The sequence below is a fragment of the Harmonia axyridis genome, chromosome 3 (genome assembly GCF_914767665.1).
Source record: "Harmonia axyridis chromosome 3, icHarAxyr1.1, whole genome shotgun sequence".
Taxonomy (NCBI): Eukaryota; Metazoa; Arthropoda; class Insecta; order Coleoptera; family Coccinellidae; genus Harmonia; species Harmonia axyridis.
The window spans coordinates 40415894-40432382 of record NC_059503.1 but is presented as its reverse complement, the minus strand read 5'-3'; the positions used below and the strand labels follow the sequence as shown (position 1 = coordinate 40432382).

At 33.0% G+C, this 16489-nt stretch overlaps 1 protein-coding gene across 1 annotated transcript; it reads right to left on the bottom strand.

Moving 5' to 3' along the window:
- Positions 1–2009: 2009 nt before the first annotated feature.
- LOC123674734 (prostatic acid phosphatase-like) lies at positions 2010–15741 on the bottom strand. The gene is made up of 3 exons (XM_045609791.1): positions 15438–15741; positions 15287–15385; positions 2010–3116 (listed from the first exon to the last, which is right to left on the bottom strand). The coding sequence occupies exons 1-3, from the start codon at positions 15513–15515 to the stop codon at positions 2025–2027; spliced, it is 1269 nt and encodes a 422-aa protein (XP_045465747.1). The 5' UTR covers positions 15516–15741; the 3' UTR covers positions 2010–2024.
- Between the last annotated feature and the right edge of the window lie 748 nt (positions 15742–16489).

The following is a 16489-nucleotide window of genomic DNA, read 5'->3' as shown; positions in this document are numbered from 1 at the left end:
TCGGAAACTTTGCAATGTATAATTAAGAAATTAACAATTTCCTCTGAAATGGACTAGAAACTAAGAGACTACCTATATTAATAAACAAGGGCGTAGGTACTGGAGGTAATTACCCCTAAACTTCCAAAATATAAAATTTCAGAATTCTCGGCAAGACGAAGAATGAAATTTGGTAAATGTTTACTTATTTGGGGAATTAATTTAAATAATGCCTCAAATGCGATGAAATTTTGCAGATTTACTAGGAAATTTTGGGACGTAGATTAAGAATCCGGTGATTCTCGTTTGAAATGATAAATTCATCACATTTCAAGCTCCTGAAAAGAAATTCTTTTTTCTCGTCAAAAACAACGATTTCATTCCGGTGTTACGTATGAAATATCATGGTTTTTGACGAAAAAGAGGCATTTTTTTCAAGAATAGATTGAAATGTGATTAATTCGTCATCTCTAACGAGAATCAGTGGAGAGCATACAAGAAAACTACCTATTATTATATAGAATATAGATATCCTTACCTTCATATTAGGACATCTTCATTATTTTTTTTTTCACTAGCAGGATGTAGGAATTTTGTCACCGGATTCATAATTTACGTCCCAAAACTAGTAAGTATGCAAAATTTCATCACATGAGGCATTATTTAAATGAATTCCTTAAAGTAAACATTTACCCGAAATTTTTCCTTGAAAATGAACCAATAATCATTTTACTTTTCTTTGAAATCAGCACGGCAGTAAAAAAATCGGACCCTGATGATTACTTTTATTCCACTACATTTTCCTTGATCTATCCGCTTTGTTGTCCTTTGTTTTGCAATTATCAGTGATTTTTGCATTCGTCATCGGTAGTAACGTTGCTTCATTCAAAAATAATTTAATTTTACTCAAGCTCAGAACTAAGTAGGTACTAAAGATTCAAATCAACTACGTTAACACCAAAGCTGATTTAATTGAATATTATTTTAGATGGACGACGTATTTTCATTACATTGTTGGATAATGTACTGGGATAATGGTAGATCTCGAATTTGTATTTATTTTTGATAAAATATAATTGATGTTTATCTCTGTATCCCCCCAAGAAAAAAAAAAAACTACGCCCTTATAAATAAACCGATTGTAAAATGGTTGTCACCGTCATTGTACTGAACTTTCATACAATGTCACATATGAACCTATTTTCTACCTTTTGTTTAGTTAGTTTCTTCCAATTTTTCCATTGTTAAAATTTCGATAATTCTCACTTCTGATAAATTAGTGATGAATTCCAAGAATTCCAATCATTATCAATCAATTCGAAAAAGAATGTAACAAAATACTTTATAATATTGCATTATAAAACGATTTTATGACGCCCTTCAGATTCGAAACCTATTTATTTTTTTCATGGCACTTTGAGATGCTCCTACTTAGTAGCATAAGTAGGTACTAGAACCATAGTATAACACGATGCTAGAACTTTCTAGCATAGTATTATACTATACTACTTATGCCCTTTTCTGAATTTTTAGTGGGGTAAGCTCTGTGTACGACCCCTACCATCCCAGCCCATTATGAAGCTCTCACAGAAATAAACTAAATAATTATGTATTTCTATGAGAACTTCCTGATCTGCTCGCTAAACTCGGCAACTGTGATCACTCACAGAGCTTGCTGATTAATAGTAACTGTAATATCCACTTAAAATAATAGCCACATGTTGATTCAATTTCAATACTGAAAAGGTAATTCTTCAGTAATTCAAAATTGAAGGTTATACATTGAGGTAGCTGCATACAACTTTTTTCTCTTTATTATTATTGATCCCTCAGAATAGACTCGATTAATTGTGGAATGTTAGCACAGAAAGAATTGTTTTTTTTTTCAATACTTCTGATTCTTAACAAAATATTATCCAATAAATTATTTAATCAAATTGTTTTTCAAATGAAATATTGTATAAAATTTCTAATGAATTAATTTTTTTTTATGTATCTAGATAACCAAAGGCTAAATAAAATAAAATTAATGCAGTTTTTGTTTTCTATATTTTATTGTTCACAATAAAATCATCTTCACTTGATATTTGTTCATACATTGATCTATTAATTTTTTTTTCAATTATCAAGCATTTTATGGCACAAATTAATACTAATGAGATCAATATTAAACTACAAAATGAAAATAGTAGAGATCCACTATAATCAAACCAGCTAAGTTCACATTCATTTCTCCATGTTTCAGGATTTACAATGATTGGTTTCATAATTTCGATAAATGTTTTTAAATCACAATCTAATTCACAACCTTTCAAACACAATTGAATTGGATTACTAGAATTTTTGTAAAATAAATTGAGGTAAGTACTATTATTAGTACGTTTCCTCTGTTCAAATATAATGGTAGCTGCAAATGGTGGACAATGCATATCGAACAGCCCCATTGAATTGAGAACATTTGCTATTGTTGTATCATGTGCCGAAAGCATGAGAAATTTTCTATTCCATTTATTTTCAGTGGAATGATTATGATGCTCATAGGAATATGAAGTCATATTTTTGAAATGCTCAGTTATTAAATTGAATAACGGTCCTGTTTTCAGTCTAGCTAGTTGTGGAGTATAAGCTTCTACAGCAAAAGAGAGGGATGCAAGATATTCCATTTTTTCAGGGAATACTTTGTTAGTCCAACTTGGAAGTGTAAAATTGTAACTTTGTTCGATTGTTAGAGTATTATAAACATATTCAACAGAATCTGGAGTATTAACTAATGCTCCAGTTTTATTAGTCAAATAAGCATATAACTCATGATATTTGTGGGAAATATTCAGAAAGAATTGTTGATTGAATAATTCTCCTAGCATCTTATTATACTTTGGACATGGTTTCTTCATGGATAGTATTTCATCTTCAGTTTCTTCAACTGTGTGCACAGGTATAGGTTGCCATGTTAAATTTGATTGAAATTCCTTTTGAGGTGGATAAAAACCAGCTAAATTTGCTTCTGCTGACATAAGTGTACGATCTACGTCTGTTGAACGAACATAAATATCCCTTTCTGAGTAAACAGGTGGCATAAAATTCGAATATCGCTGCCTAATCCACTGTCCAAGCTCAAAATGTTGTTTTTTCCCCTCCTGCAAATAAGAAAAAGGTCAGATATTTTGACTGAAAAATTAAATGTTATTCAATATCGGCATGATATAATAGAATAATAATAATTTAATTTTCAATTGAATTGTTATTTAATTATATCATGTCAAATGCTGTAGTATTTCATCACAATGTATGTAATTTTCGAATTTTGGGCTGGGAATGGTCTCACATTGTAAGGTTAAAGAAAAATCTTAGATTACATTCTTCGATGCATATGTCAAGAGAAAAATACGTTAATATGAGTGTTTGAAATTATGTTATCTTTTGAATTTCCAAACTGCAGAATTGATCTAGATTTGGATGTAGAATGACAAATAAGAATATCGAAAAAAAACTACGCAATATTTTCGTTACTGCAAAACTTGACGGAATTGAGATTCTGGGTTTTGATATAAAATAACAAATAACTTAAACTACGTACAAAATTCCAACCTGATCACATCAACTGAAATAGAAATTATAAAACTTGTTTTAATCATGATTAACTACCAATAAGTAAAGGCTGTAGATGGTGTTTGTGAAATATGTTTAAAGGGTAAATAGACAAACCGAAAGTTCTTGAAGCATTTACTAGAGGAAAGAAAGCGAAGAAGAATACTTGAATCCATTTCGTCCGACGGTTGCGGCAAAATTACTCCTCCAACACATGATGGGTATGAAGAAGATGACGAAGAAGGAAAGAGAAGTTGAGCCATGCCCGAGAAAATATGTTGCAATGACTGAGGTCATGTTCAGTACAAGGATATCTAAGATTCGATGCGATAATGGAGGAGAGTTTGTGTCGATGAGAATAAGAGACTTCTGCACTGAGAAAGGAATTGAGCTGGTGAATACCATTCCACGCAATCCTCAACATAATGAAATTGCTAAAGATGATGTGGGGGGAAGCAGGTACATATCTATTAAATCATACACTAAGAAGAACACCTGATGACTTTGGTACGGACACAAGCCTGATCTGGGAAAAATACACATTTTTGGTTGTACTGCTCATGCTTTGATATCTCGTGAAGATCGAAATGGAAAGTTATCTTCACGTTCAAGAAAGTTGCAACTACACTGCTCAACAATTGATAGGGATCACTTACTTGTTCTAAATTTATTTCTGAAATATTCACTCCAAGATTATAAATTTAGTCAGATATCAGAGTATTTTCAGTTGATAATATGGTTCACTTGAGAAAAGAATGAAAAAATGGAAAGTTGGAGAGAAAAAAAGACTTTATTAGGAACACTCAAAATTTTGTGTTTGAATAACATAAAAATTTTATGATGAAACCACAAGAAGGCTGAAGTTTCGGTTAAGCTAGTACGTAGTTGGTCTTCCACGAGCTCGTCTCAAGCATTCTACCCTACGAGGCATACTTTCGATCAAACGATTTATAAAATTTTGGGGCAAATTCGTCCAAATATCCCGTAAAGTGTTAGAAAGGTCCTCCAGGTTATTGATCGGTTGTTCTAAGGTTGACAATTGTCTAGACATCTCAGACCAGACATGTTCGATGCAATTCATGTCTGGAGAGCGAGCTGGCCAGTCCATCCTATCAATAGCATGATTTTCTAGCGCTTCATTAACCAGATGACTACGGTGTGGACGGGCATTATCGTCAATTAAAATGAAATTCTCGCCCACGGCAGCCGCAAACGGAACAATTATGGGTTCAATAATCATATCGTGATATCTCTGGCTGGTCATGGTGGTGTTCTGCAGAACAACCAACTCTGTGCTTGGTTCAAACAAATGCCTCCCCATACACATATAGAACCTCCGCCATAAGCTGTTGTGGGTACCATAAACTGTTCTGCATACCTTCGACCTCTTTCCCTCCAAGCAAGAATACGTCCATCGGAGTTGACCAAACGAAATCTAGACTCATCCGTAAATAAACATCGGCTCCAATCTTCAAGTGTCCAATTGCGGTGCTCCTCAGCCCATTGCCGTCGATGAACCCGGTGTTCCCTATTCAAATTTTGAGTCGTTTTGGATGAACCTATTCCAAGCCCGACTCACGACACTTTGTGAAACATTCAACCGCCGGGACACTTCTCGCTGGGACAAACCTTCCTGTATCCACCGTATGATTTGGTCCAGTTGCACAGGAGCCAAACGTCTTCTCGGCATGACTGATAAGCTGATATTGTTCTCATTTCTTCAATTATTGTCACCTTATGTGTTTGAACGAGAGAAAAAAACAGATTTAATAACAAATACCACATTGCTTTTCACTCCACCTGTAACAGCCTACAGATAATAATCGATTTTGTGAACAAGAGCCGATGAAGTGAGGAAGACTTTGATATAATCAACTCAAAACATCCTACTTTTTCCTTAGAGAACATATAATGTACAGATATTCACAAGATAACTTGAAAAAAATACAAATGAAGAGAAGTTCATAAGTGATCCCTAGCAATTGTTGAACAGTGTAAAATATGGGACATTTAACAAGCTGAGATTCATCACCCTGTATAGTTGAATATTGGCATTTGATGGATATATTCGGAAAGAGACAGACATTTTTCTATGGGGATCAGTAGATTTTAATGTCCCGCACGTCATTCAACTCATCGAAAATTTAGGCCAAAAATTTAGTTCAATGGTGGAATTTCACACCTTCACAGAAAAATCGTACAATGAGATTAAATTGAAAAAATCTTTTGTCCCATATTTTTCTAATACGGACCTGATATTTTTAATTAGTTCAAAGATTAATCGATGGACCTAATAGAGTGAATTGTACGTTCCAAACACCAATCGAATATACCGGGTGGTTCAAAAGTTATAAGGAATTGAAAATATTGGTGAATTCATAAACCACCCTATATCTAGGCTATGAGGAAGATTGGACCGATCATATATAGGTTTTTTCGACTCGTCTAGGGTAGCTCTACCTCAGGTTAACGTATGTACATTTACCAATGAAACACCCTTTATATAAATGACCTTCCACTTGTGTTACAGGATAGTGTATTGGTTATCATGATCGCAGATGACACGAACATCATTGCTTCCGAGAAAAATATTAACTCTGCAAATTCATGTTCAAAATCAGCAGCAATGGCGGTATCCGAGTGGTGGCTGAAAAATGGTCTGAAAATTAACACAACCGAGTGCATGATTTTTTCTGCGTCCAAAAAGCCTAATGACCCAACTTCATTGCGTTTACTATGTCACAACATTCAGATATCGGCTAGCACTAAATATCTCGGAATTACTTTGAATAGTTTTCTGAACTGGGGTGAACATCTAACAAGGCTCAAACAAAAATTAACATCGGTCATATATTCATTTCAGGTGTTTATTTCGCCAACTTTCAAGCACACTTGAATTATGGAATAATTTCTTGGGGAGGTTGTTCTGGTATTGAACGGATCTTTGTAATACAAAAGTCCGCTATAAGAATCATTTATGATTACCATATCGACAATCATGCAGAGGTTTCTTCAGGAAGAATAACATCTTAACTTCAGCCAGCCTTTACATCTTTAGATACCTTTTGTTTTTCCACCAAAAAAGACATGATTATTTCAAACAACACGAGAATACAAATAATAACAGACGTAGACTTCCATCAGTTACACTTAGTAATTTTCATTAAAATAAGGCAGATTCACATACATAAAACTTATTTACTAGAGTCGGTCCAAAGCTTCTAACATAATAATGCTATTTCCACGAACAACCACCATCCCAATGTTGTTTTTAGATCTATCTTTACATTCTTCTACTGTTTCATCAATTACGAGATTCATGAAGGGGTCAAATCCTCTGAGTATTCCTGATATAGATCTTCCCCCGTTTAGTTGAAGGGACATTTTTTTGTCCATAAACCTTTTTAACTCTGGGGCATGAGCTTTAGGCATTTTGTATGTAATTTAGTAAAAAATACGTTTTGAAGGCGATGCGCGTTCAACAATAAGGTTACCCGGTTACGTTACATTATCCCACACACTCTCTTACACTCACTGAAAGGAATGTCGAAAACATGTGCATCACATTTTTCAATAAGATACCTAAAGAATTACAAGCTTATAGATATGAAACCCTATACTGTTCAAGAATTCCTTGCAAAATGAGATCTAAATGTTCATTGCCCCTTTGTTAATGTGTGCCTATGTTATAATATTCTAGTGAAATAGAATTGAATCTGTTTTTGGGAATAAATTCCTATTATTATTATTATTATAATGTGTTCACGTAAAGAGCAATATTATCATTAGCTGTACAACATTAAATGAAGCTGTTACAATTTGATATTTATTCTGCATTTTTCTCGAGTCAATTACATGATGTAGTTCCTATGAAACCGCCATGTGATTTGAAAGTGCAGAAGATAAAGTTTGTAAATTAGTTAAGGCACTGTACGAACGAAAACAAAGTCCGAAAGGTTTCAATGATTCAAGGACAGAAAAATTATCTAAATCGAAATTTAAAAGATCCAAAACAGATCTTTGTCTATATTAAAATCTTTATAGCTTTATTTTGATTTGGGTAGACGATATAATAGCCTCAAATAATGAAGAAGATGTTAAATATTTGATGGATTCTTTTGATTTCAAAATTATACCTGATGACAATTTTACATTCCTTGGTATAGAAATTCAGAAAGATGTTAAAACGTTGAAATTATCTCAGAAGAGATTCAAAATTTCTCAGAAGACTTTTTTTAAATTTGCTGAAACATTTTCAAATGGAAAATTTTAAATTAGCTAATTTGAATTTGAAGAAGAATACTGCTGTTAATCTCTCTGAAGAACTAAAATATAGATAACTTGCAGCCAGTTTAATGTACCTAATGTTGAGTAAACGACCTGATATTTGTTTTTCTGTTGCTTATTTTGGTAGATCAGAATTGTTACGATAATTTGAAACAGTTAAGAAATGTTTCGAGATATCTAGCTGGTACTGAAGATTTGGTTTGTTGAAAGTGTCGATTCCGGTATTAAATTAATTTCATATGCTGATTCGGACTTTGCATCAGATGTCAATGACAGGAAAACTGTGTCAGGTCTTTTAATGAAGTCTTGAAAAAGAACTCCATTATATTATATTGATGTTCGAAAAAACAACCTAGGGTTGCAAATTCAACCTGCGAGGCAAAGTATGCTGCTCTATATCAGCTTGTATGATGTGAATGGCAGCTTTTACAAGAGCTCCTAGATAAAGTGATTTTTCCAATAACGATAATGGAAGATAATCAATCTGGTATCCATATAAGTAGTACTCTTGAACCAAAGAGGACTAAACTTATAGATATGAGATTTCACGTATTGAATATATTTGTTCAGAGAGAATCAAATAGCCAACATTCTTACTAAAAGCCTGAACAGTGTAAAATTTAATGAATTTAGAAATTATATGGGTATGACTATTTGTAAATAAGTGTCATGTATTCTAGAATTGAGAGAGGGTATAGGAGGAAGAACAATTCTATGCTATATACATTTTTCTGTGTTCGTAACATGATGGACCGTATTCATAAAACTAAAGTATATCCTTGTAAGTATAAGTATTTGAATTGAAGAAAAAGGTAAGAGTATAAGCATTTCCTTTTTTTCGTATTCATAATGATAACCTAATACTTGCAAGAATATCCTCCAAGAATAAGTAAATGGTTGTTGGCATGTTGGCTTGTGACTCTGTGTGATCTTCTTCTGGCACTTCTTCTTCAGGTGCTGCAAAATCGATATCTTTCAGAATTTTTGCCACGTTATGAAGCACAATACAGGCAACAATGTTGCATAATAGGAAATCGACGTTTCAGTTGACCAAAACACGTTCAATTATCACTCTCTCTTTTTTCAAAAGTTTATTATAATTTAGTTCAGCACCTGGAGCGGGGTTTCAGAATGAATATTTTGTAATTGAACCCTTATTTGTGAATTTCTCCATATTCTTGAATCGTGGACCGAACCAGGCCAACTAACGTCGGTACTAGTGAAAATTTCTCTTGCATTACAAGTGGCTTGCACATTCAGTGTAGGATAACCTTTCCGGTTGACATACTCATCACCATGGCGATTTGGTTTCAGAATTCCTACGTGGGTACAGTCAACTACGCCAATTGCTGTTGAAAACCTATATTTACTTTGCCATAACTGTTTGGCATCCATAAGTGCATTGTTCGTAGACGGAAACTTTATCCAGTAATTTGATTGCGCCACCATGCTGTCAATTACGGCAGTCACTGTACGAGATACTGTAGCTTGACTTACACCCAGTTCTTGACCAATGCCTTTCTGATACCCAGGATCACTGAGATAGCGTAAACATATCTGCATTTTTTAGGACGGATGAAAACGCACCTCCTCGAGTTTCAGCATTATTTATTCCCAAAAATCTGTTAGCAAACCATTGCACATTTTCCTCTTGAAACCGATATAATTCTTTGTAATCACGAACAGGTGTTGATAAACGCTCTTTGTAGTGTTTAATCTCTCTCAGTTCCATGTTTCCAACATCTGCCATCGCCACAACTGATCACTATACGACTGAGTCTGCTACTGACCACACTCGAAATTATTGAAGGATATCCTTTTCATTTAGAGTAAAATAAATAATTATTATTAGTATTATAAATAACCAAATACTTTTCGTGAAGGATATGCTCATACTCTATTAGTATAAGGTTTTACTCGGAATATGTATTATGAATGCGAGCTGAAGGATTTCCTTTATATTCTGCAAGTATAAGCATAACCTTTTTTTTATGAATACGGCCCCATGTTCAACATGCTCTGCCCAACATGATATACTTTTTGAATATGTATCTGTTCCAGAAAATATCTTCTATAAGTTGCACCCTTGTTATATTTCAGTCCATTGATTGAATACCTAAATAGTTAAATGTTATGCTGTGTTGACTCTACCCATGATCTCATTATATTGAATCGAAACATTTCAATTTGAGGTCAGAACACCGACTTCTTTTTACCCACGAGCCGCCACTGCGTCTTGCACTTGATGCTCGTTGGATTTATTTAGACTTCTGTCTAAATATTAATTGTTGTCTAACCATGGGAGAGAAGCAAAGATGTTTCACTACTGAAACATCTTTGGATTGAAGGCTTTTTTCAGTTTCCGAAGATTACCGAACGATCAGTTGCGTTGTAAAATGGGTTATCAGGCGGGCGTTATCAAAAGACATTCATGTTATGAATAAATCATTCTGTTGAATGAATATAACACAAAATGCTGTGTATATCGGAAGTAATAAGTATAATTTATGAACTAAAAACTATAAATTTTAGTATTAAACTTCGAATTCATGCAAAATATCAATATCACCATAAAGATATTCTTTATAAGTATAAATCAAATGGGGTGAAAATTGGCCTTTAGAAATTCAACCCAAAAAACAATTTCCCAATTTCGATATGAAAGCCTACTTGATATTCATTCAGAATTTTACTTAATAAGCGAAGACCTTCAACCCCTGCGAAAGGGGTGAAAATTTGCCTCGAAATCAATTCCAACAAACAAATGGATCGATTTCGATATGGAGACAATGAAAAGCCAACTTGAAATTCATAGAGAATATCAATATCACCATCCGGAATATACGTTTGGAGCGAAAATCCATCTGGTGCTGTTGAAGAGGGTAAAAATTCTTCTTGAATTTAATACCAAATAAATAAAGAAATAAGAAAAACTAATGTGAAAATCATACAGAACATGAATATAATAAATCGACGTTATAAGCGAAAATCTCTTCGACCTTGTCAAAGGGTGTCAAAATTCTCCTTTTGAAACTAATAAATTGATTTCGATCTGACGATTAAAAGCAATTTTGAAATTTATACTGAATATCAATATCATCAGAAGCGGAAATCCTTCCGAATCTGCCGTGGAGAGTGAAAAGCCTTCTCGTAATTGACCAAAAAAAGATAAACAATTATGATAAGGCGAAAAAATTTAAATTCATACAGAATATAAATTCTACCAATCACAAACGCTCAATTTTGAATTATAAATGGTTTCTAGATGGAAAAAACTGTATGACAGCACCTGTCAGCAGTTTTTTGAGTTTACCCGCGGCAACACTTGACAGTTGTTGTCATAAAAAATTACAATAACTTTGATAACTATGATCTCATAAAATATAGTCTTGTCGAATACCATTCGAACATGGAATTTTTTCTATGAAAAAATCGAAAAAATACAATGCAAAATGATATTTGTTTCAACAAAAATCGTTTGTGCTGATGCAAAAATCTCCGACTCGGATTTTTGTTGCAACCAGCACTTATGCTTCTTGTTAAAATATCAGCAATGTGTTTTTTCGATTTTTTTCGGAATAATTAGATGCCCTTATGATATTACTCACGAGTGCCAATGTGTATTTCTGATTGTAATCACAGTGATGGTGGGTTTATGCCATAGACGTATCAAAAGGATAATAAGTCTATGGTTTATGCACCATTCTTAAGAACTAAGAACTACGAACTAAAAACTAAACATAAACAGTGGCGTTTATGCACTCTCTTGTTAGTTCTTAGTTAAGGCATGCACACGTGCTCGAATTACTTTCTATTAAAATTAAATTTAATTTTTTCAGATACACCTAATACTTTTCATCGATAAACAAGAATAACGGAACATAAAATGATAGAAACTGGTACTCGTTAATATTGAAATTCTATATTTTACCTAAGGCCTTAGGTAAGGTGCATAAATGCCCTCATTGATTTGTTAGCGTTCAATTCTTAGTTGTTAGTTCTTAGGTTCAGTCTTAGTTCTTAGGTAGGATGCATAAACTCACCATGACAGTGATGACTTAGATATTATATGACAGTTGACACTTTTTCAAAGAGCAGAAATATAATAATGATGGGTTTATGCACCAGTTCTAAGAACTAAGACTAAACCTAAGAAATAAGAATTGAACGCTAACAAATTAATAAGGGCGTTTATGCACGTTGCCTAAGAACTAACACTAGCAGGCCAACTTTTAACTAGGAACCATCGAGATAGAATAGAGAAGGAGTCGACATCACGTGACTTAAAGCGGTACCAGTACGCCATTTTGGATATAGATCTCAGTTGACTTTTGACCAATAACATTTCATAGTAGTGAACAGATCCGTATTCACAAGTTTTGCATAACTGCATATCCATCTTCACCATAGTCTAAATATATTAAAATTTATATGGCAGGATATGTTGTATATTATTTGAAACAAAAACTTGTTTGTGAACAATGCTTGGACTGTTTAAAAAGTGATGAACACGGTTTATTTTCGTATTCCTTCGTGAAAGTTTTCTTAATTCGACCCTGATCTTTCCCCCTCTCTAGTAATAGAATTAGCCCTGCCTAGTGGACACACTTCTTCTGGCACGATAACTGCTCATAGCGCCTCCTTCTAGTCTATCACGATGCTAAGAACTAAGGGCTCAGATAAAATATAGAAGTGCGCATGCGCCGCATAGAATTTCAATATTAACGAGTACCAGTTTCTATCATTATATGTTCTTCATTCGTGTTTATCGATGAAAAGTATTAGGTGTAATTGAAAAAAAATGTCAAACATCAAAGTATAGAACAAATAGAAAGTAGTTTGAGCACGTGCGCATGTCTCAACTAAGAACTAACAAGAGAGTGCATAAACGCCACTGAATTCTTAGATTTAGTTCTTAGTTCATAGTTTTTAGTCATTAGTTCTTAGGTCCACCATTAGTTCTTAGGAATGGTACATAAACCCACCATAACTGTCATTTTATTTTGGATTTAAAACGAATTTCTATCAAGTGAAGATCGAGTTAAATCAGTATTCATTGTATTCTTTCAAAATTGGTTTGGTTTGCTAATTTCATTTTCAATCGTAATAAATAGTAAGTTCTTCGAATCAATCTTATCAGAACAATAAAATTTTCTAAAACTCGAAGCGTGAGAATATTTGTTAAACTAATTGTTGATGTTGATCTTATGGTAAATTAAGGATAAAATCCAGTATGGCAACGATGCTAGAAAAAGTTTTGTAACGTAAAGGCACTTTCAATATAAATGGACCATAGAAATTCAATCGAAATGAAATGTTCCATTATGATGTGCAATAGTAATTTCAAGCTTCACATCTAATTTGATGATTATCACGTAACCAGAACCAGGAAAAATTTAACAAGAATTTCGAAAAAATTTCACAATACTTCCTTGAAAAGAGAGCGGGTAGAGATTTTGCAAATTATATGGTAAATGAATACTAACAATTTCAAACTTCGTACAAAATTTCGTCTTGATAGTGGCGCCAGAATCATAGAAAATTCATACCGATATTGATCAATAACATAATTATTCACTACCGCCAAGTCAGGGTTTTTTCTAAAATTTTATACCTCACCCTTCTAAACCTGATTAGCTCAGTGCTTTTGGAGGAGAACCTGTTATATTCTGTGTATATTTTTCCACCGTCAGTTCAGGCACAGTACTGTCTAGTTGAACCCTTCAGTGTTGGACCAACCCCCTAAATCAGAAGATTTCTTTCTCTAATAATATAGCTAATCAGTTCATTCTCCCACATCATGTAGAACAAAATCGTGGTAGAATATCGCTGATTAGCAAATATTTCATGGTTATATTTTATGTATGTGGATACTCGGAAATATCCGGATTTATTTATTATCTGTCAAATTGGGGTAACAGAAAACTGTTCTGCCAACCCAGATTTTTCAATGCAAAAATAACTAAATAAAATTGATGGAAATATTTCATGAATTTCAAAGAAAATTCAGTGAATCAGAGTAAATAATATATGTATAATACTTGTACAGAAGGCTATATTTACCACTCGTACATTCCAAAACTCACCACTTCGTGGCTCGTTTATGAATTTTGAACTTGTGGAAGAATATCAATGCCTTCTTCACTTGTATTATGAATAACTATTTTCAACCTGACCTGCGAATTAGAAATGCATGCATAGAAATTCAGAGGTTGTATTCTAAATCAAAGGTCCCCACCTAACATTTAGTTAGGAAATAACACAAAACTTTTATGTTTCATGAATATTAAAAAGTCCAATCTTAGATTTTATAGGACTTTTCACACAATCAATTATCATTTAAGTTCTATAATTATCAGCTGAATGTATGTATGAACACAGAAAAATGATGAGGAAAAGGTATCTGAAACATCTGTAATTCAATAATTTGTTAACAAAGAATAAATTTGAGATTTCCTATATATTTTTCAAAAAAATATATAACAAAAACATAAGTTGTGTTCCATTTAATTATCTCACAAATATAACTTATTTCCACAACAATTAATTCAAGGGTAAGCGCAAAAAGTGTATAAGTGGAATGTAAAGTGAACGTATATGTATGAGTGCCATACTGCCACAAATGACAGTATTTTAGAATTTAGTGATGTCTTAGATATTATAAACTCATTCTGATTATTGTGACTCATATTTTCAATATCTCAGACTTTTTAATCACAGATACAAATAAAAAATATTGAGAGGAATGTAGGTTTCTTTGATTTTCAAATGTCAGAAGGAATATTTAAATTTGATTGAAGTACTTAAATGTTCTGTATTCTCAATAACAATTGAATTATGGAATTATAGACTGGATTGATGGTGATGTGATTGTTCTTGAAGATCTAAATGCTTTTAATATAGGTGGTTCTAAAGAATTATATTGGAGAAACCTTTACTACTATCAAATTAAAGATTTTAGGCCTATTACAGTTTTTGGATGTGAGATAACTTTTTGCTCCTAACATTGAGACCCTAGAGTAATTTCACGTTGATACATTGCCAGAAAAAAGACTACTGGATACCTTTTTTTTTACAAAACCAAGTAATTTCATCATGATATCAAGCGTTATTTCTTTGTATTTAAAAAGAAAATCAAATGCTAGGTATTGAAAAAAAAAAATTCGTGGATTTGTGTATACTTAAAAGTTTGAAACTGCGAGGCAAAATATTGCAAATTGATTGAGATGATATCTTAACAGAAAAAAAATTCAAATTAGATAGGGGCAAATGGTTCAAGATCTCAACATAATATAATGGACCTGGACAGGAGTATGTATAACAACAAACATGAGTTTGTATAACAACTAAAGAATAAAATTCATACTTATAAAAATTTTTGATTTTTCAGTTTTTGTAGATTATTATGAGTATAAAAATCTAAGAAACTTACATTAGTTAATTGTCCAAATCCTGCAGGCCAAAACGATGAATTTTTGTAGGGGTCATTAGGGTATGGATCAATAGGAGTTCGGGCTCCATGTCTGAATATCTACAAAAAGTAAGACGTTTAACAAGAAAAAATAAAAATTTGAGATACTTACGACAACAACAGATATCAATTCATCGTCTCCCCAACAATAAGTAAGAAACACAGATATCAACAACAGAATCTTATTCATTTTAAGAGTATTACTGTGCCACAAGTAAAATGAAATGAAATTTCATCACAGCCGACTTTTTCGGACTGGATAATTTATTGTAATATTACCAGTTTTCTTCATACACTAGCTCTTTGTTTATTTTTCAACTCGACCAATCCAATCATGGGGAAATAAATTACTATTGTTAGTATTGTTATCGCAATCAGCTGTGTAACAGTTGCACAGATAATCATTACCTACATGTTATCTATGGTTCTTCAAATTGATTATTTTTGCAAATGACCTACTATTAAGATTTAAGATTCTTGTTAGACTAATATTTGAAATGCAAAAGATAAGTCTGTTTATCAGACCTAAAGTAAAAATAAATATATTAACCTATTTACTATGTAAAATATCCCAGATCAAAAATTTAGCCAACATCCTATGAGTTCTAATTTGAAATCTATTAATTAATCTAATGATAGAAACTATCTCAGGCATAATTAAAGTGTCTAGAAATACTAACGTATCTATCGATTAGAATGATTAGATATTGTTTCTGACATAACGGTGACGCAGAATCGAGAATGAACCAATTTCAAGTTTACTCCGCTGATAGCGCGATATTCTGAGATGACCCAAGATTAATAGACCTTGGAGATGAGATGGGGGCGTATTTGGGTGCTCGTTTCCCGAAAAGAAGATTATATCATGTCTGGAATTGGTTTAAAAAACGACAAGGATAGAGTCACTGATGACGAATTCGTGGCTGAATTTATTTCAGTACATCGGGCTGGGTCTTAACACGATAATTCTCTAACGGAAAAACCTAAAAAGAGGATTTGGATGTCGAATGCCACGGTCAAGGTTGTCAATCTAAGGGTTCAGTAATCTAAGGGTTCAGTAAATATGGCCCTTCGAATTTTGTTTTCCTGATTGTAATTTCAAAAAACTACTGATTCAATCGAGATGATAAAAAAAATGGTGACCCCCGTCTCTAGGATAGGTAG